Raw genomic sequence first — 23644 nt, 5'->3', positions numbered from 1 at the left:
ATCAGGCGGCAGGCTAGCACTACTTTTAATTGATGAAGGACCATAAACGGTGCTGACAACCAATTCATTCAACCCACACTATAGACAGGAGAACAAAACAGGCGAGGGCAGGGGGGAGAAACAAATATCTATTACGTTTGCCTGGGTCTTAAATTACACAAACACCATCTGGTGAAGTGACTTTAGAATTTTATGAATTTAGATGTGCCTCCAGCTCGCATTCTCCAGACTAACACATGCACACAATGTGCCAGATAATGTGTGATATTGTTCCCACTTTGCTTCGTTTGATTTCTTGTCCATTTTGATATTGGAGCACCCAGCTATAACTAATTTGATTAAGGTCAATAGCAACTCAATAAGTGCTAAATGACATACAGCCCTAACAACGCATCGATGATATTATAGCACTCAGGCATCATGGGAAACACTAGTCTGGAGCCCAACACATCTTCTTAATGTGAAGGTGTATTGTCTTGTAGAGGTATTACTGCGCTCCACAACGACCACAAGGAGATGAAACTCGTAAAGAAGGGCCAGGAGGTAATCAGCTGGCAGCACAATATCTTAAAGGAACCAACAGTAAACACTTGCAACCATTCGCCTCAGTATTTACACATATACTGTACTCATATTTACACTACCTTACGGCTCCTGCATGTAGTGTATTAAAATGTTTTCAAACAACTGTAAAATTGCGTGTATAAATCGTGTATTCGAAAGTTTTTATTACTTTATTAACTCTTTCCTAGGCACAGCGATAGTTTGAGGTATATGCTAACTTCAGCATTCTAACATGCTCACACTGATAATGTTCACATGCTGGTATGGTATGATGTTTAACATGTTCGCCATCTTAGTTTAATGTGCACCATTCGCTAATTAACACTATAATGTAAAAAGTACAGCTGAAGCTGATCACAATGTCATTAGTTTTGGAGGTACGTGATCATAAATCATGTATTAGACTGATGAGAGAAATTGACCTGATGTTGGTGCAAGATGAAAAATCAAAAGGTCACCAAAGTTATTACATTTGATTGTGAGGTGAGACATGAATATCTGTACCGAATGTCATCGTCACCCATCCAGAATCTCAAAGCAATAAAACAAGTGATCAACAAGTACAAGGCAATATCCTTTTAATTTTTAAACAATGTGTTTATTGAGTTTAATTTTAACCAATACATGCATAGACGTAGACAAACCTTGAAAAACAATACAAACATAAACCAAAGTACAGACAGCCATCACAGCAAATTGAAATTATAATTCAACTTGGTCTGATCTCTTCTTGTAGGATATATCTGGAGCATATACCCAATCAAACAATGTCACAATCCAATACAAACATCTCTCTCCCACATGAAAAATACTAAATTACTCCGAAATCCCCTCATTTGCCAGTATATCACCCACATCATTTTGTTCAACAAAGTCCAAGAATGATCCCAAAACCTGTTTAAAAGTATATTTAGTAGTAGTTATTCCTTCCATTATTAGGCAAGAATACTTTTCTCTAAGCCACCTACCAATACTAGGCCTATTCACATCTTTCCAATCAAGAGAAATCAACCGTTTGGCTTGCAGTAGGCACATATCTATAAGTAATTTCATCTCTATTTTAAGTTAGGATCAGATGGGTATAACCCCATGATGAATACGTTGGGACAGAGAGGCAGATTAACAGACAATATTTGAAATATCATCTGTGGTACCTCTTTACAGAAGTCTTTAATTTTATTACAGTCCCAAAAACAATGAAACAGAGTCCCTTTGGAGTGATTTCACTTGTAGCAGAACTTGGGTTTACCCTATTAAACTTATCTAACTTTGCTGGGGTAACATATGTTTGCATTAGCCAATTATATTGTGGTTACTTAAGCCTGGTAATCACGGCCTGTTTCTGAGCCTTAATACAAATACTACTCCAATCCTCCAGTGTTATGTAGTCACTAGACTTTGTAAGGACTACGAAATAGAGTCTCTTCCTCGATATACTGTTCTTCACTAGCATTCAATAGTTGTTACAGGGAAAACAAATCTATTGTTGAAAAGTAAGAGATAACAGTTTCCCTATCAACAGAGCTCTGTGGGGGTTGGCAACATTCTTGGAAATGTAGGAAATCGCAAACTAAAGCCAAAGTAGAGAAAGCAGGTTAGAGAAAGTGGATCCAACAAAAAAGTAATCTAGCTGCCAGCGGGGACACCCAGCAGCCTGTTGGCATTTTCAGCACCACAGGGTTCCACCTAATCCATTTCTGCCAATACAATTATGATTGGCACGCAGTTATCTCTGCATGTTGAGCTGAATGTCATGTCACAGCAAGTCACCAAAGGGCTCATGGGAAGCGTGGCTAGTAACTAGTAATGGAGCTGATGGGCCCACATCATGTCTTTGGATGTCAGTGAGGAAACTGCCGATGTCTCAGTTGACCTGTGAAGCTGGACATGGTGGATGGGGACAAGGCTGCTCGAAAACGGACAGGCAATCATTCAGCAGCAGACATATTGAATGGGCCCACATGGCTGCCACCCAAAGTGTAATGAGGGTTACCAGGCCGTGCTGCCTTTCTGTTGACTGAGGCTTCATTTTATATTTTGACTGTTCTGTTGAAAAATGTGAAAAGAAAAATCCACCAGTCAGCTATTTCACCATTTTCATATATTTATGTATATATGATCTTTTTCAATCTGCATTCTTGTCTATACTTGTGTTCAAATGCTTCCCCAAGTCCTCATTTATTCAAGTAGTCCAAATGCCCATAAGTGTTTTTATTTCTTGGATTTTGGTCAGTTCATCAAAAATAAATGCCCTCTTGAAGGGTTTCTCAAATGATTTCAGAGAGGTGAGAAATTCAGTGTCCTTAGACATCGTCAGCGAGAACGGTCTTCTCTCAGCAAGCTACTCAATAACTCACCTGTGGCACTTGTGTCTCATAGCTTTTTAATCATAACCTATTACCTCTTTTGAAATATCTAAAGGTCTCTGAGTCATGATCATGGTTTGTATCTAATATTTCTTGCTTGGCAAATTGGATTTGGCTGAAAATAACTTTAAGGCCGGTAATGTTGTAGAGAAGTTCTCAGTCTAGGTTTGGCTCCTTATATGTACAGCTCTACACTAATATAAACGGGAACAAATTAAGGGAGTTCAGGGGGATATTCGACTGGTTTGTGGTAAATATACATAAAAGCAAGGCTACCTTCAACACAACCGTATAAAATCACCCCTTTATCATTGGGGCTGTAAGGATATAGAACATCATCATTACATTAACCTTAAATAGGCTATAATAAACCAATACTTGTTGAGAATCCTGTTTGTGTCTAGAATTTACTGTGTACACATTTAATATTCAACTGTAAATATCACCCATTATTGCCACCGGCTCAACTAACTTCAAAAAGCCAAACCATGTAAATTTGGTACACTCCAAACATATCTTGCATCTCTTAATTACTGTGGAAAGCAACATCATTACTGATCTACAGTATAAACTTGTCACAGTGTAATCTTTAGTACTTGTCACTTGTCTATGGTGGGATCCTGTAATTAAGACCCGGCAAACTGATTGGGCAGAAGGGCAGCTTCATACAATTTGTTTTAATTAGTAATTAGTGTTAGAATTAGTGATTCCATAAAGCCTGCGTTAAGGACAATATTAACAAAATTTCTAATCTGGAGTTAGAAGCAAGTACAGATGACAACTATAATACCAACATGCCACAAAAATGGAAGGAATTCCTTCTGTAGATTATGCTGAGGCACAGTGTTAACAATGTGTACCAGTGACTGGCCTGTGGCCTTTTTTAGCATTGACGTGTGACTACTCGAGGACCTTATAGAGAAGCGTGTCCTCAGAGGCTTTGGTAATTCTGAGATTGACTCGAAACAGTCTCACCTTGTGAGATTGTTTCTGAGCCTCTGGCGGAAGAGCTGAGGTGTGCCATTGGCCTACTGCTGCCCGAACAATTTCACATACTGAGCACCATTCTCTCTCTTCCACAAACATCTGTCTGGTCTTAATAGCTTTTTCGGCACTTTCTCATGTCTCCGCTGAGACAGAAGGCCAAGGAAACGTACGGCACACTAATGTACATTTAGCCTCTTGAAATTAGATTGCGGCTGTTGAAACTGTCCGGTTTTAACATGATCTGTTTTGAAGTGTTTGTCATAGCCATAGTCCAGAGTTGGCCCAAATGTTGCTTTTATCATTTTTAAATTAATTTCAGCACTTTTACTGTTTTAAAAGTTGTCAGTTTAATGCAGACGCGCTTTGATAAACAGTTAGAAAGCAATGTTTTTGGACAAGCCATATTTGTCGGTGGCAAGTATCTCCCTCTGAAGTGTTTTTAAAAGGCATATGTTTACTCCAGCACAGCTTTTCAGTCTCGGCAAGGTGCAATCCCTGCTTCTGTTTCCCTGGAGTCCAGTAGTTTGCAGTGTTCTATGTTGTATCTACTCCAGGTCTGTCTGCAATGTTTCTCTGTTTAGTGCAGTAGTTGGATATGATATAATATCAACCTAATCAAAGCATTCAGTCTCTTTGTTGAAAGTTGATAGGTGTCAAACACAGACAGAGATACAGTGGAATGCTATTTTAGCAAAAGGCTTGCTTTGAATCTAATAAACGATTAAATATGTCTGAATTGACCACAAACTATTCATAATTATCTTTCAACGTTTTGGTCAAAGTTTCTTTTCAACTTCTATTAAGATAATGACACTATGGAGCAACCCAATGGGCCTATTCTTCAGAGAATATAGCCATTTTTTTTTTACATTCGGTAGTAACATTCAGAATTCAAGATGTAAATAACCATTTCAAATTCCCAAATTTTTGCTCCTCTAGACCAGCTGTGTTGCTGACAGAACTGGTGAAGTAGTTTAAAGAAGCAGTAGCACAGATGTAACATCTATGGAGACATGAAGGTTTAAGACAGAGTGGAAGTATTCTTCAGACCAAGTGCTTGTTAGTTGTCATACAACACCATCTAAAAATAATTTCTGACTCATACATCCGGCAATCATGTTCACTTTTCTAAAACATTCATGTATCTGGTGGACATCTGCACACTGTCTTCAATTCCTATGGATCATTGTTGATCATTAGGGGACATTTGAAGTTATAGGGCTAAAGGGCTAGGGGGACTAGGGCTAAAATGTAAGAAAAGGCTACCACATTAAACAACATTTAAAAAGTCATCTAACCATGTTAGTGAATGTGTCATTCATGTCACGCCATCGCAACCCTGACCACTAAACACTGTTTTTGTTAAAACTTTGCTTGAGTTGTTGCCATGCAAAACATCACTTTTGTACATAGATGGTTGAGTGTTTAGCCAAGTCATACACTGTTACATCAGGACTGCTGCACAATTATGTCCTCTTGATAGTTTGTCTTTTCTACAAACCAAAGCTGCCTAAAGCACATGATAATAGTCTTTTCCATATCTCCTCAAGCAGTAGTCACCCTCCCCTCTGAGTGAAATGTCCAGTGTGTGCAGTGGAAAGTGTTTTTGTGTGTGTGTAAGCTTATGTTTATCTCTGCACTGCCTTTGGTTCCCCTTTGATTTCCCTTAAGCCTTATGTCTTTTGTCATGTTCTGGTCTTCTGAATGCTTGCTTATGGGTGTCATTTGTTTTCTCCCCAACCCCCCCCCACCCCCTTGCCCCGCTCCCTCCCTGCTTCCTCCCCCATTTCTCCTTTATTTGCATGCTGTTCCTCCTGTTCCACACCTCCCTCCGCAACTGCCATGTCCTCTCCTTGTGTGCTCAGACACTGCGCCCAGCACTGAACCTGCAGCTCATGGTTGGTATCTTTACTTTCCTCTTTATGTCTCTCTTCTTACTTGTATCCTTTCTCTGAAGCATGCCTACCTTTACTGTTGCACAGTGGACAGTTGTGCCGGGCTGCCCAGCCTGGAAATGTCAGCTGTGTGCCTGGTGTCAGTCATGTATTGATTCAACTGAGCTGTCTTTTAATGCCAAAGAGCACCTGCCAAGTAACAGTCAAGCTACAGTTAATTTGTGTGGCATTAATTATGCCACAAAGATATATATATAACTTACTGTCATTATATAGAGTCATGCATAGTATTAAAGCTTCTCATTCTTCTACACTACTAGACTACACTTGTGAAATGGTTTCTCAAACCAACCAATTACAGTGTTTCCCTGAAGGTGCCACAGAGGAATAAAGCCCACTCTGAAGCCACGACTGATTATATCAAACAGCTTAAAATGATTCTGTGTGGAGGCAAAAATAGACCTAATTTACTCGTTTTCATTAACTTCAATGAAAATGATACGCATCATTTTCTCATTTTGCCTAATTTGCATCCCTTTTTGTGGCAGCAGATTCACAATTTCTGTGATCAAATTCATAAACGCGGGGTCACATACTATTCTATTAAGCGTGTGCTTGCTTCTCCTCCATCAGGACATTTTAAACTGACCTCCCTTATTTGTTACACAGTGGTTGAGTTATGGGGGCCTGTGCAGCATACAATGAGCCATGGGCCTCTTATTAACCCCCTGTTTGGTTTTTTTTTGGTTAAACACATTTATATTTAGGAACATGCAGATAGATGGATAGATGGATGGATAGATAGATAGATAGATAGATAGATAGATAGATAGATAGATAGATAGATACTTAATTCATCCCATGGGAAATTTTAGGCATTTAGACTAGTAGCTTATACAAACATAACACAACAAACGAGCATACACACATAGATCTCTTTGCATCACATAAGGTTTCATATTAACAAACCAAGAAGAACCTTTGGGGCCCCTGAGGGCCTGGGACCCCATGGTAAATGCAGATTTCGCCAGGATGCTAATGCGGCTTTGCTTGCCATAAAAAAAATGCAGGTTTACATGGTTTTATTCTTTTCTTTCTTTTAGTTTCTTTTCAATTGATGGTCAGATTTTATCAAAATAAAAGATAGGGCCGGGCGGACTCAGGGCTCGCTAGAGGCGTGTGAGATGTAAACAACTCAGGTGTCTCACAGAAATCAGAAGCAGCCATCTTATCTTTGTAAATATTAAAGTTTGATTACTCACAGTTACCAAGGGGTTCGGTTTGATTATTAAAGTGGTAGAGACATTTGAGATTTGCTGGTTTTTTATCTTTTCGTGCAATTTCAATTATTTTTACTTGTTATTTAAGCTTGACTGCATGAGTGAGGGGTCAATTGATTATATGATTTCTATACATTTACAAAATGCCATGTTTGTACATTTTCAAACAGTATTTGGATGGCTTGATTTATTTTGTTAACGGTTACTTATAAACATGTTTAGATATTATCAGTTTTCTCATAAACCAAACAATCATTTACTATTAACATTTCTTTTTTATAGATCCGCAAAAATAATTATCGGGTCCAAATTAATGTTACTTTGTGCTTTATAAACCACTTAGTAATGATTAATTAATAATTATAAGCATAATGTCCAACTTTTTAATCGCCATTCAAATAATTTTTGTAGATTGTTTATGCAACACTTATTAACTATTACCCGAATTATTAACTATCTACATTTTTTAACTAATTATTTCCTATTAGACTAAAATAATGATGAAATAACATAAATTATAGCATTAATGGTAATCAGTGAACATTCTAAATCATTTCATTGTTAGTACAGTAAAAATAACTATTTTTTAGGTTGTATTAACCATCAGTTAACCATTCATTAATGATGACTATTAGAAAGTGTTACCAAATGTTGGGATTTTCAGTGGGGATGAGCGGGAAAACTCAATAATAATACCTATGTGGTGATAAAACAGAAACATAACTGGGTTGTGTGTTGGCCTTACATATTGCACATTATTCTCACCGTCCTATTTTCATGCATTATCAGCCAGTATAGATGATTAAATTAGATTGTGAAGCACCTTTTTGCATCAAAGCAAAAGCACATAAAAAGCAATTTGTTCATAATGCTTTAATATAGCGCATTCATCTTAACTATTTTCTAATTTATGCATGCATGAATTTAATTAATGATGTTGTCAGCAAAAATTGGCATGTTTAATACATCACAGCGATGGTGATGGGAAATGCGGCTGTTGGAGTGCCTCCTGACATAGTGTTTCTTTCCTGTGTCAGACAAACACGCCTGCAGCCGCACTCGGCTTCTCTCCTGTGAATGATGTTGCCAGCTTGCATTGGCCAGGCAACAGATGCTTTATTCTCCTTTTTGTTAGATGGCTCCTCAACATTTATGAGTTTTTGAAGGGTTGCTCCAGATGTTACAATCTGTCCCAGCATTTTTTATTTTTAAATGAAAATTAGTAACTGAAGTAATGCGCCATGAATATATTTACTGTGTATGAACTTGAAGATAACTTAAATGCATTGCAGTTGCATCAAGCATCTTAAGATATCTCTTTTAAATAAGAAAAAGCTTTAGAAATAACTTCCCTTCAAATGTCTAAAATTAGTTCCCTTTTGCCAAAATAAATTAATAAGTAAGTGTGAAGCAATGAATTTGGCTGCTAAAGAGACTTTCTAGATTTTGGTAAAAGTACAACAATCTATAATATTTAACATTTCACGTTCTTTTCACCTGCAGCCCAGTAGGCTAGTGAAGTTAAAAGTCAAAGTATCTTTATTAGTCTCCCTTAAGGAGAAATTTGGTTTGGACACTGAGTAACGTTGCTGCAAGAGTTATATTCAAAGTTCATATTGGATTATTTAACACTGAATCTGAATCTGAATCGGAATAATTATAATGATAACTTTATTTGCCAGACAAAGTGCTTTACAGTACAATGAGGAAATTACTCATAGTCAGGGCTTTAAATTAGCAACCATCAACCTGCCAAATGCAGGTAAAAATTAACTTTGCACATAACATTGTAATGTTACTAGCCAATTCAGCAGGCAGCAGTAACGATGCGACAAATTGGTGTTGCCAGATTGTGGATAATGTATAAATAATCTTAATCTTTCAACAATGCTTGTAATATTTATCCTACATTTCCCATGAACACTATGTCATGACGTGTCAGACGGTTGGCTACGTGCCTAGCGTGCGTGGTATTGATTACGACCTACACTGAAACGGAAAAAACAAATGACATCACATTTTGGATGAAAGTGAAAGGAAAGTTAGTTAGGAAAAACAATGGGAGGGGATGAGGAGGAGGCAGAAGCTTGTTTTGTTTAAAAATACTTCAAACGTCAACAAGGAGTCTTATCTGATGTGCTGATTTTGCACACTCCAGTCAGAGCACTCAGGTCAGCTGAGCAGTTGTTTTTAGACTGTCCCAGATCCAGACTGAAGACCAGAGGGAACCAAGCTTTTTCAGTGGCAGGTCCTAAGCTCTGGAACTCTCTTCCTCTCAACATTAGAGCAGCTTCCTCTATTCAGAGCTTTAAATCACTTTTAAAAACTCAACTTTTTGCACTTGCTTTTTACATAAGCTGAGCTGTGACATTTTATTGTTGTTCTTGTGTTGAGTAAGTTTTTATCTGTTGTCTGTTTTATTGTTTTTTGGCATATTCTGGTTATTTGTTATGCTCTTATATTATGTTATCTAAATTTGTACAGCACTTTGGGGCAATAGTGACTGTTTGTAAATGTGCTATATAAATAAACTTTGACCTTGACCTTGACTTAGAAGTGCTGTTACCCAACATTGCTTAGAACACCTTTAAATACCCGTCATTTTAAAATTGTAGTTAATTCTCTACAGCGGCTGTAATGCATATATTTATAATAACAATGAATCAAATAACAGTGTGAAAAAAATATGAATGGGGTCCCTTGTAGTGATGGACCTACAGCCAATGAATCTGCAGCAGTTTCAGCTCAGTTTTTATTGTTTTAGTTCACTCTTATTGCTTTCATTGTGTCTTTTCCAGCTGCATCTAACAGCTGTTTCCAGTGAAAAAGCTCTGGTGAACCCAGTGTACACTACCTGCTCCGCATCAAACAGCAGACAGACACAGTTACAGACTAGCTGCTACAACATAGTGGAGCATTTAGCTGCTAAAGAGACAGGTATTTCCCCCAGGAGTTGGTGGAGATAAAAAAAACAGAGTTAGATGAGAGTGAATATTACACTTACATTTACCAAGTGGCCAGAAACACTTGAAATGAATGATAATGTTGCTCTGTAACTGCTGGATGCAACTGTTTGATAACAAGTGTGTCATATCAAATTCAAAGGTGATGATGATATGTTGATGTTTTGTTTTGGGTGGCCAATCAAATCTGGTTTGCATGTTCAAGTAAGTGAAAATGCTAAAGAGGTTTTGACAGCCTGTCACTTGTTTGACTTGGTTTACTGTACATCTTACAGTAGATGTGAAAGGAGCAGGTGTCGGACCTATTCTGTTACATTACTGAGTGTTGAAGCAGCCCACTGCCAGTCTGAATGCCAAGTGACACCAATAACTGCATTTCAATATACATCATTTTGATTTGTTTAGAAAAAATGATATTCAGTTACAGTATTTCCTTCATAAAATATTTATAAAGGGCAAAAGAACATGGGCTTAAACCAGATGAATTGATTTTCACGGCAGATTGATAGAGATGGGATTTCATTAATATGCATACACGGTTTAGTGAATGAACATTATTGAAGGGTTCAGGTGTTGTACCGAATATTTAAATATAATTAACACTCACTTATTACACAAGGCTTATGCTGATGTGAAATTGGGCTTTTCAGTCAAAATAAAGCTTTTTTTTGCCCCAGCTTACAAATCATGAAATGTGAAATGGTTTTTTTTTTTTTGCAATGCAACAACCAGCCATACAACAAATGCAAACTACAGAGCCTTCAACCATTTCTTAATGCAGACAGAACCTTAAGTAAAAGCTCACCACATATCGACAACATTTCTTGCATCAAATTAATCCTGCTCAATTATTCTTGAAGGTTAAAACCGCTTTGTTCTGAAAATAGCGCTGTGCCTTTTTTCCTTCCAGGAGATAAAACCATAAATCCAGCCGCTGTATAGAGGCTAGCAACAATGATCTTACTGGAAGAACAAGAATGGGATGTTGACAAGACATCATTGACTTTAAATTTATTCAAGGTCAGCATTTAGACATACATTCACCGGTAATTCAAATGCATTTCAAGGGCCCTATCTTGCAACCAGCACAGCGGGACACAAAGCCTGACGCAAGTGTCTTTGCTATTTTAAGACCAACGCTGCTGTCAATTTACCATCCTGCGCCCACGTTGTTAAAAGTGCCCATATTGTGAAAAAAATACTTTTTCTGGGATTTGGGGTGGCTGTGACTCCGTGGTTGATGTCAAAGTGTCCTTGGGCAAGACACTGAACCCCGAGGTTGCCCTCGATGCTAGCACTAGCGTGCTAGCTCGTTGTCAATAGTGAAACACTGCTGTTCGTATTGTTCACCATACTCTACAAAAGAACTACTTCCATGTCCCTGTTCTGCAGGTATTCCACAAGGGTGCCCTTGTTTAGAAGAAGTCTCCCAGTTGATCCTGCATTTTAGTGACCAAAGTTGGAGACAATTATCTGCCCATGTGCAACTCTCAACAAAGATAGTATAAAAGTGTGATGTATCACTCTGTGTCTAAAACAGAGACCTAAACACACAGGATGAAAACATGATCTGCAGCAGTGTGCAGTACAACAAAAATATGGTGTTTTTTGAAGTTGAAACCATGTAAACCTATTCCGGGGGGGGCCTAGACAAGCTGCCACTTTGCTTGTATGAATGGTGTGATGTCTCTCTCTTTCTCATGGGCGGGTCAAATTCTCTGGGCAGGCAAATCAGAGAAAGGGGAGGTAACCTTGCTCCTTATGACCTCAGAAAGGACAAGATTCCAGATCGGCCCATCTTAGCTTTCATTTTCTCAAAGGCAGTATTTCACTTTAAAGCCATTATAATCATTTTTTTATAAAATAAAATGTATGAAATGGCAATGTTGAAGGGTTGCTCCTCGTGACAAACCTACAGAGAATGATCAGCTGAATCTGCAGCTCTCTTCGACTTTACAGAGCTTTATAGTGAGTTTCAACTCATTGTTAAGCTTTCAACAATTTTACTGTTGTTGTTTACTCTGACCGCTCTCAAAGCATTCTGTTTTTGGTCGCAGCAGTCAGCGGTTTTCAGCTGAGCAACTCTAAAAACCTGTTCCGCATCAAACACCAGACAGACATTTAGCAGCTATAGAGTCAGATATTATATTTCGTGCAAAATTTACAAAGGCATTGAGTGTATGTCAATTCCTGACTCTGACTTGTTGAAAAAAAACGTCACCCAGTGTGTTGCCAGCATGGTGATATGTTAATGGGTGTTTGGTATTTTAAGCCCCCAACGTCCCCTTCCAGGCAGCGCTGCCTGAAAGGCACTAGGATTAGGCAATGGTTAGGGTTAAGGTTAGGGTTAGGTGCTTTGAAGCCAAAGGTCGCAGCGCTGCCTGGAAGTCGACAAATGCCTTTCAGCAGCTAGCTGACATCATTTACTATTTTAAACAGCCACTGCTGTCTTACCTTTGCGTGAAAACTGGACAGAAACATTCCTCATCACCAGCTATGGACATTGGACATGTTTTTGTACACGTGTAAACGCCTGAAAATTAATCAGGTAAAACTAACGTGACGCCACATACTAGTGGAAACAAGATTCCAAACCTAAGCAATTGTTATTTACTTGCGGCCCCTACCGGCAGCTTAGGAGAAGTGAGTAGTCAGCAGTCACTGACCTTCTAGCTCGCCCAGTAGAGTTTGCTCCCCATGTAGGCTGAGTCCTTGGCAGTGTCCCAGGTTCGAGTCCGGCCCTCGGCCCTTAGCTGCATGTCGTCCCCCCCTCCTCCTCTTTGCTTTCCTGTCTTCAAGCTATCCCGTCAAGGAAAGGCCATAAAAGCCAAAAACTAATCTTAAGTTTATGGATCCATTAGTATGCAGGATTAGCTGCATATAAACACACACAGACTCAGCCGAATGCAAGGCGGCCAGCGGAGATAACAAACAGGAAAGTCATAAATATCAATCAAGCGCTGTCTGTACATACCCACACAGTCCTGGGGAGAGGTCCGATCAGCCAGTCATTTGTGTGGGTGTCCACCCTGAATACAATACCGATGGTAGTTCAGTAAGCAGTGAATCACTTCTATGACATGGATTCCTTGCCCTGGTTGAATGAATATTGACAGTGCTGAGTCATGCAACAATGGTCATGCAACGATAATAACATCGGTAGCAAATGTCCCCAGAGGTGGAGGGAGTCAGTAGGTAGGCTCGAGGATGCTATGAAATGAAATAGTAATAATAATTAAATAATTTGCCTATATTGGGACACATAGGTCTGATACCATGGGAACACAGCTGGAGCTCATGATGATTACAATACATACGTTTAGAATAAAGAATACAGAAGGTTAATAAGTTGCACTAACAACAGTCAATATTACTAAGAGTTGTGACTTACTGCCATACTTGGCTGCCGAGGTGATTAAGGGCTTTTGTATACATTTATCAAATCATCCAATTAATAATGTTAGCTGTACATGCTAACAGGAAACCAGGTTTGCTGGGAGAAAGACAGGGAACCAAAGAATGCATATACATGCCCTACAGTTAGCTGGTTACTGTAAAACCTGTTTACATGTACTGTAGCTGGTAAAACTCAACATCCTACACTTCATGAAGCTAGAATTTAGTGTAGGACTGTTGTATTGTTGTATTAGACTGCTTTAGTTTTTCCCACAGAGTTAGTCCTATACTGTAGTGCTCTAACTGTTTGTTAGGTTATGTAAAAAAATAAAATAACTGAACCTGGCACAGGTTTTCCTGTAAGGTCATCTGCAAGTTTTTCTGCAACACAATTGAACATCATCTGGCCATGTCTGGGTGTTGGGCAATTAAAATATGCACAACCAAAGATTCCTGATAGCTTATTTGAAGGTGTTTTGGCAATCGATTATTCCAACCGGCCTACCTGGATTGGATTTCATTGTCTCACCTGTACCAGTGGAGCTGCTCAGTGGTCAGCGGATCAGACTGTGGTTGTACTGGGCAGCTTCCAGGTATGAATGTCTAACTGTGTGAATGGGATCCGTTTGTTCCTGCAAAAGAGAGGCTTCCTCTCAATGAACCTACAACCTAAGAAAAAACGTGACACAACATGCCCTCCTAGCCCAACCCCTTGGTTTTTATTTATTGATTGCTGTCTGCGGTGTGAGAACCCAGGAACATGGTTGGACCCTGGGAGCCCTCTCAGTGTCAACACCATTTCTGACTGTGTAACTGTTAAAAAGAAACATTATTTGTGATGATTTTCAGCTCAATCAATTCAGAAAACTAAGAGCATTTCAGTTATTGCTCCTTCCTTCAAGTGACATTTAGCATTATGATTCATAATTTTTGGTGTCAACAGGGCACTCTCCAAAACTCCCAATGTATTTGAGAAATGTTAATTCATGACTATATATGCGTACCCAGCGTCTGACACCAAGTCAGGGCTTGTTAGAACAAGCATCAGCGATGACCGCCTGGCTCCCCATATCCACTGAAATATTGTTGCCATGGTGATGCCCAGCTTGTCTTGACTAAAAGAGAAAAGAAGCTGAGGCACTATTGAGCTTGAAGGCTTTTCCCGAGAATTGACCATTTCCCTCTAAAACAGGTAAAGGGGATGAGGCGTGGAAGGCAGGCAGGACCAAATTAAACCTGCAGCTCTGAGATGAGCTGAAATGTTGTGTTTTTATAGATTAAGCATTAGCTCTTATGCCGAAATGAGAGAGAGGCCAAGAGACTGGAAAACAAATCCAACTTACTGACTGATGTTATTACGCATGTGGATGAACATCACTGCACTTCTGACTCTCTGAAGCTCTTGTGGCACAAAGTCTGTTTCACTCATGAGACCCACAGAGTTCAAGGCGCTCATTTGAAACAAAAGCTACAGAAAGAGCTGGTCAAATGCTCACACAGATAGAAAAGAGGAGGAAATAAACAAGTTGATTAAAAAGCCTTTCTCACTTATTTCCCAAAACAGTCTTTATCAGAGCAAAAATCCCTTCTCAAACAATGTAAACCACACTTGAGCCCTTGATCTTTAGGAAGATCAAATCACTCCAGATTGTATAAATGGTAACATTGGTTACCACAAAGAAACATACATTTTTGAAAGGAATTTAGTGTTTATGCACGAGAGGTATGTTAAGTTTTCAAACCACATTCAGACCCATGTGAATGAAGACAATGCAATGTTAGGAGAAGTTCAGACTTCGTTTGTTGGCATGAAAGAAAATTATTAGAAGGGTGCGATTAGGTATTGAGACATTTGTAACTACAGAATCTCAGTATTTCTAATATTCTGGTAGTTATACAAATCCCAATCAAACTGTGTTCCAATCTCATTCTGGATACTTTAAAGTATACACTGTTTATTTTTGGTAATAGTGCATAGAGCAGTTAACCAGGCTTGCACCAACAAACATTAATCAGCGTAACTGTGCAACATAATAAAGATAAGATTTCCAGAGCATTCAGAAAAAATGGTTCCACAAGGACTTATTACTTCCCATGTGTTTCTGAGCAGCAGCAATTGTGCCAAAGTCCAATATGTTTTTCAGTTTTGTCCAGCTCCATCATGGCACAATAGTGACCACACTTAGTACAGTAGTAATCAGGGCTTAAAGAATATTTAACAATGATAACTTGCTAGATAAAATCTAAACCTTCAGATCACATGATGACCAGGTGGCGCATGTCCGCTTCCTGCCAGGCACGCCACTCTGACACTAGTCCGTCGGCAGCCAGCAAGAGTTGGTAGTTGAAGTGCATTTGGTTTGTTATAGTAGCCTCATGCTCTTGCCGCTAGTTAACGAGTTTTCTCCAGGATGAAAACGGCCAACAGGCAAGCTAGTGACATTTCACCATAAATGCACGAGCTGCCGTGGCCACAATTACTCGTTGTATCAGGGCACACACTAGTCATCGTGTGATGGCCTTATAGCGTCACCGTTTCATTCTCTGATTTACAAGAGATGACAGCAGCAGTTCTCTGTAGGTTAACAGAAGTGTCCCCGGAGAGCCCCTGACCCTCAGAAGGTCTCTGAACGATCCTGTACTGTAGCACATGTATTACATTTGTTATTTAATCACTGCTTAAGCACTTCTGGTTAGACACTAACTACATTTTCTTGCTCTGTACTTGTGAAATGTGCAATGACAAATTTGAATCTAATCTAATCTAAAATTGTCTTTGTCGTCATGTTACCTGCATGAGGTAAATGAACTTCCTGTAACCTGTTTCTAACAAATGCATGTGCTCCGCAGTTCAGAGCCTGCATTTTGGTGTTAGATGTTCACGCAGCGTTCCCAGTTCTCAGCTTGCTTCCATCTCCTCACTCTTAATTAAAAGCCATGGCGGTGGAAGATGTCAGTTGCTTTTGCTGACGGCGAGCTGCACTGACTAATTTCCAATCCGGAGAGGTGAGCGCGTCTGGAAAGGACACACCTGCCTACACGCTGTCAGCAAGCATGTGAAAGTAGTGGGATAATTGAGCCGCACTCAGAGATCTAATAGTGGAGAGGAATGGAGCACTTTAATGACCCTTTTGCTCTCAGCAGGATTATGGCAGATAAAGCACAGGACCTTTCTCTTGAATCCAAGGACTAAGGCTGTCACATTTGCACGTCATTAATGAGGCAAGGCATTCATTAAATGTGCCAAATTACCATTGAGTATTGTAAGTGCAGCAAATGTAGAAATTGTTTCATTTGACTTTTGATTGTGGCTGCATGGGGCAGCTAACTTACAAAAATATTTTGTAAAGGAGAAGTTTATTTGTTTATTTGTCAAGTTTTTTGTCTGTGGTGTGTTTAATGTGTGGGATTGACATCTATATTGCGTATGTACATGCATGGTTTCTATGCTGAGTATGGCAACATTTGGGAAAGACGTGTTTCAAAATTTGGCCAACACTTCAAATGCTGTCCTTTGGACTTGAAGAATGAGTCCTTCCAGACCTCAGAGACCGCAGGTGATCTTGGGTTGACTGACTATCAAAGGGACAGATGGCATTACCAACATCACTGACTGCCTGACAGTCTGGTAGGTTAAAGGGACACTGTGGCAGGTTTTGACAGCCAGAGCATTTGTTTGATGATTGTGTGCATGCAAAATATTTTTTTGGGTGAGACAAACAATAATGGTTATGGCCTAGGTTGAACCTGGAACCTGATGATACTGATTTATAGAATTAGCGTAAAAGAAAGCCCTTTTTCTCACATAACGGTTGAATCAGAAGAACCTGTATTCAGTGATAATGTAGCAGATTGTCCAATGTTGGTCAAGGATAAACATCCAAAAATCTGCCTAGAAACTAGAAATTAGTTAGTTAAAGTGCAAACAGGAACAACTGGGACTGGCAGCTAATTCCTCAAAACTCTGAATGGTGCAAATTCACCAACCTGTAAAGAAGTATAAATCAAACTAAGGTTTGACTGAGTCAATATGGCAATAATTTTATTCCTATTTACATTACACAATGCATGATGGAAACTAATAAATCACTGAATAAACCTAGGAACATTTGCTTTCTGCTTTTTAATTCATTAGAAATGTGTTCTGTGTTGAAAACCTACAGAGAAAAGGTGTTCTCAAACATGTTCAGGACCGGTAAACATGACAACCTATTATGAAATATCATGCTAAGACTATGCTGTAAGCCTGTGAATAAGAGAATGAAAACAGTACATGCAGATAAGGGTTGAAAGAGTTAAAAGATGTTTGTTCAACAAACTTTTGTACCATTAGCACAGAAGCTGCATTTCCTGGGTCGACGCTGGTCAACAAATACGTGAAAGGTCTGAAAGGTGTGTTTCTGAAATGGAAAGACTGAATTTTGTGAATTGTCTTTGGAGGGCAGAGCTGGAGTGGGTAGGTCACCTTAGAAAAAAATTATAAAATGGAGTTTTGAAAATGTTTTGCACATTTAATGCATCAGGATGAGTAAGTGGAAACCAGTTTCAGCCCTTAAGAAAAGAAAAGGTTTGCATAAAAGTGCTTTTCAATTATGCGAAGTCCATTATAGAATTCTACATCAGTGCCATATTGGATCTCTTTATTTAAGACATGTGTGCACACAGGAAATAGATGTGATTTTATCTTGAGGCTTACAGTCTTGTGGCTTGAACCTGTCTGTGGGGCACTCTTCATGTGACGCACATATGCTGCATTAATTAGTTTCAGACTCACAGCCGAGTATGGCAGGTGACAAACCTCTTCCTCCTCTCATAACTCACCTCCTGCTGAAAGTTAAGTGAACCTTTAAGGTTCCGTCTGGCTTTCACATGATGAAATAGGCAAGGAAGTGTTGAAATAGACAGGGAAGTGTAATCAGTAGTGATTTTTCTCCTCACCTGTGACATCTGAGATCCGATGTGTTTAATCATACTGTACAGAAAAAGCTGCGTGTAGTTAAAAGGTTTGAGCAGGTTAACAACAGCCACACCTTTTTAGCCAACGTTGTTCAGCAGCACCACCACTGGTAGTTGACTCATCATAGCCCTAGCTTAAATCAGAATCCGAATCAGATCAGAATCAGCTTTATTCGCCAGGTATGAGGACACATACAAGGAATTCTTCTTTGGAGCATCGTTGCTCACACTGTGCTTACATATATACACACTAATATATACATACAGTAGATATATACTCTAAACAGAACATTATAGAGGCATGAGTGAACAAAGAGTTCAATAAAAAAAAAAATTTAAATATGGAACATAGTGCAAGTAAAGTAGTCATATATCGAGCACATGTAAGTGTAAGGCTATACCCCATCCTCCATCCATCCTAGTCCATCCTCCATATCCTCCATCCAAACTTCATGCTACATGGTTATTTTTTACTGCATATCAGAAACCGACTGATGAAAACATTCCAGTGTATTATGTCTGTGGGCAGCTGGGGCTCAGGTGGTAGAGCAGTTGTCTACCAATTGGAAGGTTAGTGGTTCTATCCCTGGCCCTGCAGTCCAATGTCAAAGTGTCCTTGGGCAAGACGCTGAATGTGAATGTTTATTTGATAAACAGGTGGCACCTGGCCACAGTGTATAAATGTGTGGGAATGGGGAATGGTTCCTGTTCTATGTTAAAGCCCTTTGAGAAGTTGTTAAGGCTAGAAAATCCCTGTTTAAATACAATCCATATACATTTGCTCTTTCAAATGTATTTGAATTATTATACATTTTTTTGTTAGATGTTTGAAATTACCAAATATTACTTTAATAGCGCTGTGTAATTCTGCATAATTTGCTAATGTCAATTAGGTCACCAGATGCTCACAAAGTGGTGAACAAATTTCCGATGAATCCAAACTTCCCCAATCTTCCCCGCCCCAGCTCAACTACCTGCTGAAATGTTGACACCTGCAGTCTCTCACCAACTGCCGTTACATTGGTTCTTGCAAGCCCTTTACAAACCTCTTGCTAACAATGTAGCAAATTACCAACAGTATTTCTATATAAAACAGCAATAAACATCAGTTTTATTGCTGACAACAAATCATATGATGTTTATGTAATGTTTTAGTAATTGGCCCTGGAGGAAACGTCAGTAGGATACATCATCTCGGAACCATGGTCGTCTGTACAAATTGCACGACAATCCGTTCAATAAAAATATTTGAGTGTGGACCAAAGTGGTAAAGTCACAGACTGCACATTCCATATGCCTCAATTAGCCTACAGTGTTTTGTGTTGAGATACCATGCATTTTGTAAATATTTCTATTGATTTATATGATAATAATATTTTTTTTAGATTATAATTATGATGATTTGGTTGATACTCCAAGCAGGTAGAGACAGCAGATGGTGGGCATGAAGTTGGCATTATTTCTCACAGGTTTTAGTTGCGAAATAGGATCCCAAGTTATGTGACCTGCGTGATCCTTGTTTTATAATGCTCTTGTTATAATTTGCATTTAGGCTCAGTGTTGCAGTGACAGCAACTAAGTTCTGCAGCTTTCATCCGAGACATTTGTACTGATTTGGTCTGCTCTGCTAGGCCGATGTTGGCATGGACGACAAAAGGGCACAGTAAAGAAAACTCAATTATGACTAGAGTTTGTGAGGACACACTTTTATTCAGTAGGATGGGATATGGGTTACATCTTCCACAAAAAATAACAATTGCAGTTCAGAGGAAATTGAAATGGATTATTAATCACCAGTGCAAAAGTAGCCCCTTTCTTCTCTCCTTTCCTCTCAGCAAATGTTTGCTTCCGAGGGTTTGGTCACTCTCTCTCTCGTGTCATTTTATGAGTCCAGGCAGTAAGGGCTGGAATAAATGTTTTCCCAATTTGATGAAGCTACCACCAGGGATTTCTTTTTTTCGTTTTCAAAGTCTATCAATAAACAATACCCTTAGATAGGACAACCCCAGTTGTGAGGATCATCCATTGTCACTCGCCACGCTCACTTTTAGCAGCTCTGATACAACCCCAAGCTATAATGTGAGCTGTATATGTGAAATACAGCAGATTTTCTTTTTTCATTTCTTCCTGACTCCAGCCATGCATGTAAGCTGGTCTGAATTTCCTTTGAGGTGAGGCTTGGATTAGAGGCCGACAAGTCCACTCAGTCCTGTTCAAGGATTTTATTATCACTGCTGGTTTTTGTCAGCATTACTACACCTGGCGGAGATTGTGTCGCAACACTGCTCCTCAAAGACGGAAAAATAGCATGACAATGCAGGCACACAGGAACCATGAAGAGAATATTCCGCCAGGCCCGCATCTCTACATAATGGCCAGATTCCATTTTCTTTCCTCTTGGCTCTGCAGCATTTACTGTCAGTGTGCAGCCATAATTTTTGCAAGAAAGGTCAAACCTCACAGAGTCCTTTGATGCACTTTGGAATAACCATGCTGTGCTGCCTCAGCGAAAAATAAGACCACATGAATTTGAAACAACCTCAACACACATTGTGCTTATCCTTATTTACATACAGTAGTGATTAAACATGAAATGCAATTATGCAATATATATATATGGATTAATTATTCTTGTATTAAACTAGCCCTTATCAGATGTCCTGACATTGTTAACATACATCCTTGTTTTCTCTGCGTGGAGCCTATCTTTATGTTCAGTTTGCGTGAGAGCATGCAGAGAAGTTATGTAGAGTTTAGCACTAACTATAGAAAGTGCTGTAGCAAAATGTAGTGGCCCAGCATAATTCCTCTGCTTATTGAAACCTTATGCTGTTGATTTCACTGCATGGTACAGCTCTGCTCTGCTCAACTCACTTTTTTGGTACAAGTAATTTTCTCTCTTTGTCTTCCACAGCAGATAGTACTCTCAGTGTTGGTTCTCAGCCGATCGCCATAGCTATGTTGAGTGAAAGTGTCGTCACATCATCTTCAACGCGACACTCGCCGGATCTAGAACCACACAGACAAATGTCTGCACTTAGTACAACAGTGTTTCCACGTAGTATTGCAGGCTGCCCTTTTTTTTAATCTGGGTAGAGTGAAAAAAAAGTGTGGTTGCTATTACGAATTCTTTATTGTTATTATTTCAAAACTGTGGGATTGTGCAGGATGTCCCCTGTTGCACTCGTGATTATACTCTCTGGCCAATCATTGGTCTGCAGTGTTTGAACTCCATGTTCTAGTATAAGCTCAGCTCTGTCGGAACCTAGACCAGTTACCAACATACTGCACAGCTTTTTTAATGGGAATTATAAAAAGATTCAGGAGTCAATCTGAACCATTCAGTGGAAAGCGGCATTGGAGACGTGTCATGCAATGGCAGTAATTGGTTATGGCGAGTTCTGGTATAGTACCTACCTCCATTTTGGACTAATTTTATCACGGGTCAGCCTTGTCAAGACAATTTGCATTTGGTCAACATGCAAGTCTACATGATAAAGTTCACCAAAGTTGAACTCTACGCACCTTTACTTTGACTTTGCAGTCTTTGGGTTTGAATATTTTACACTCTGTAAACATCATATAGCTGCAGTGAAAACCTGGAACCTGCTACAGAATACCAGCCTGTTTAGAGTGCAATGTCTTGAAAACTGTTTGATGGGTTGCCATTAAATGTTGTAAAAACATTCATGTCCCCTTCACGATGAATTGTGATAACTTAAGTGATCACTTAGCTTTTAGTATTTAGCTTATTTTAGTATTGAGCTCAAAGCACCACTCTGCCTGCAGTAGAAGTAGAACTGCCAACGTTGCTGTGGACTCTTTAGTCTTGTTCTAAACTTAAATAACTCAAGAGGAAATTAATTAATCGAATGGGTTGTTTTGATGTGCAAAACATAGTCGTTTAAAAACGAGTACTCTTGCTAAAGACACTGGCATGGTGTTTCCTTAAGTTAAGTTAAGGAAAAATTCAGAAGCAGCTCAACTCATTTGACATAAGTGAAGAAGGTTCGGGGAACCACGATGTGTCATCGTGTAGTGTTGTCCCAACTCTCTGATATTCCTGTCTTCCTGAACATGTATTTAAACTCATGCTGGAGGCGTTACTGTAACTTTAGCTGAACCTTTGAGGTAAACAAAGATGTTTCAGTTGCCTAAACACAGATGCTAAACCTAGTTCAGCTTGTCTTTCTCTCTGGAAAGTATGCTGAAGTATGGCTGGCCCTCCGACCTCCAAAAGTAGACAGTCCTAAGACAAAAAGTCCCCTTATCATACAGCTGCCTAGATTCCCTGAATCTGTAGATTGACGTACATAATTATACATGAAAAGGTTTAGAGACTGGCTGAATATTCTCGTCCCCTGACCTGTGATCTATGAATGACCTGATGTTCTCTAAGCTTTCCCTTTAGTCTTCTCATACCTCAACACGGTGTTTCCAGAAATTCCACCACATATAAGTCCACAGTGGAAAAACTATGAAAAAAGAGGAAAGCTGCAAATCATCAAAACTATCCTTTCATATGTTGATTTTGGAAAATAGGCCGAATCAGTGAGTCAAGATATGAAGGGGGCGTGTAAACCGATCATTTCTGTGTACAACCTTGACCAAAGAATGTCCTGTAGTCTGTTTACTCCATGGATGTGAATGTAGCCATTGTCTCAGGCTCTTTTTCCAGGATTAGCCCCTCATTTCCTTGGCACAGTTCCTTCACTCAGGGATGTCTCTGCTGTGTACACAGATCTGCACAAAGCCCCCGATGTCATTTCACTGATTCTATTCTGTCTCACAACACAAGGATACACAGTCTCCTCTGTTATTATTACTATACCAAGAGCGTGGCACAGGGCTTTACTTAGGCAGTGAATTTAATCAACGCCTTACATTTCTGGCACTTTCACCTTGATGAGATCTTTCTCTTGGTATAACTTAGTAGTTTTACATTTTGATGATGAGTTTCTTCAAGAGTTTCTTTTTTAACGAATATATCACTTTTTGTCAGTAATGTTGACCTTATCTCTGTTCAAGTCAAAAGTTTACATTTTCCAACACAAGGGAACCTCAGATATCTGGGGTCAGGCTTAGGAAAATCATTCAATGTGAACACAAGCAAATCAGGCTTCTGACCACCTTTCACATCCTGGGGAGTTATTCAGCCGTTGAAATGGCCGAGACTGGAGGCAGCTCAGTGACAGCGGGATGGGAGGAGAGTGTTGGCGTGTGTGTTTGGGGGGGGG

General features: G+C 39.3%; 1 protein-coding gene across 5 annotated transcripts in view; it reads left to right on the top strand.

Annotated features, from left to right (window-relative positions):
• cadm1a (cell adhesion molecule 1a) overlaps positions 1-23644 on the top strand; it is a 365259-nt gene that overhangs the window by 323529 nt on the left and 18086 nt on the right. For 3 of the 5 annotated variants that reach the window (XM_034889814.1, XM_034889816.1, XM_034889813.1), the window contains one exon: positions 5783-5815. The exons of the other annotated variants lie outside the window; for them this stretch is intronic. In XM_034889814.1, coding sequence (XP_034745705.1) covers positions 5783-5815 — 33 coding nt within the window. The remainder of the gene's footprint in view (positions 1-5782; positions 5816-23644) is intronic. 5 annotated transcript variants of the gene reach the window in all.

The sequence above is a fragment of the Etheostoma cragini genome, chromosome 13 (genome assembly GCF_013103735.1).
Source record: "Etheostoma cragini isolate CJK2018 chromosome 13, CSU_Ecrag_1.0, whole genome shotgun sequence".
Classification (NCBI taxonomy): domain Eukaryota; kingdom Metazoa; phylum Chordata; class Actinopteri; order Perciformes; family Percidae; genus Etheostoma; species Etheostoma cragini.
The sequence above is the reverse complement of the archived record's forward strand: the minus strand, read 5'-3'. Positions and strand labels throughout refer to the sequence as shown.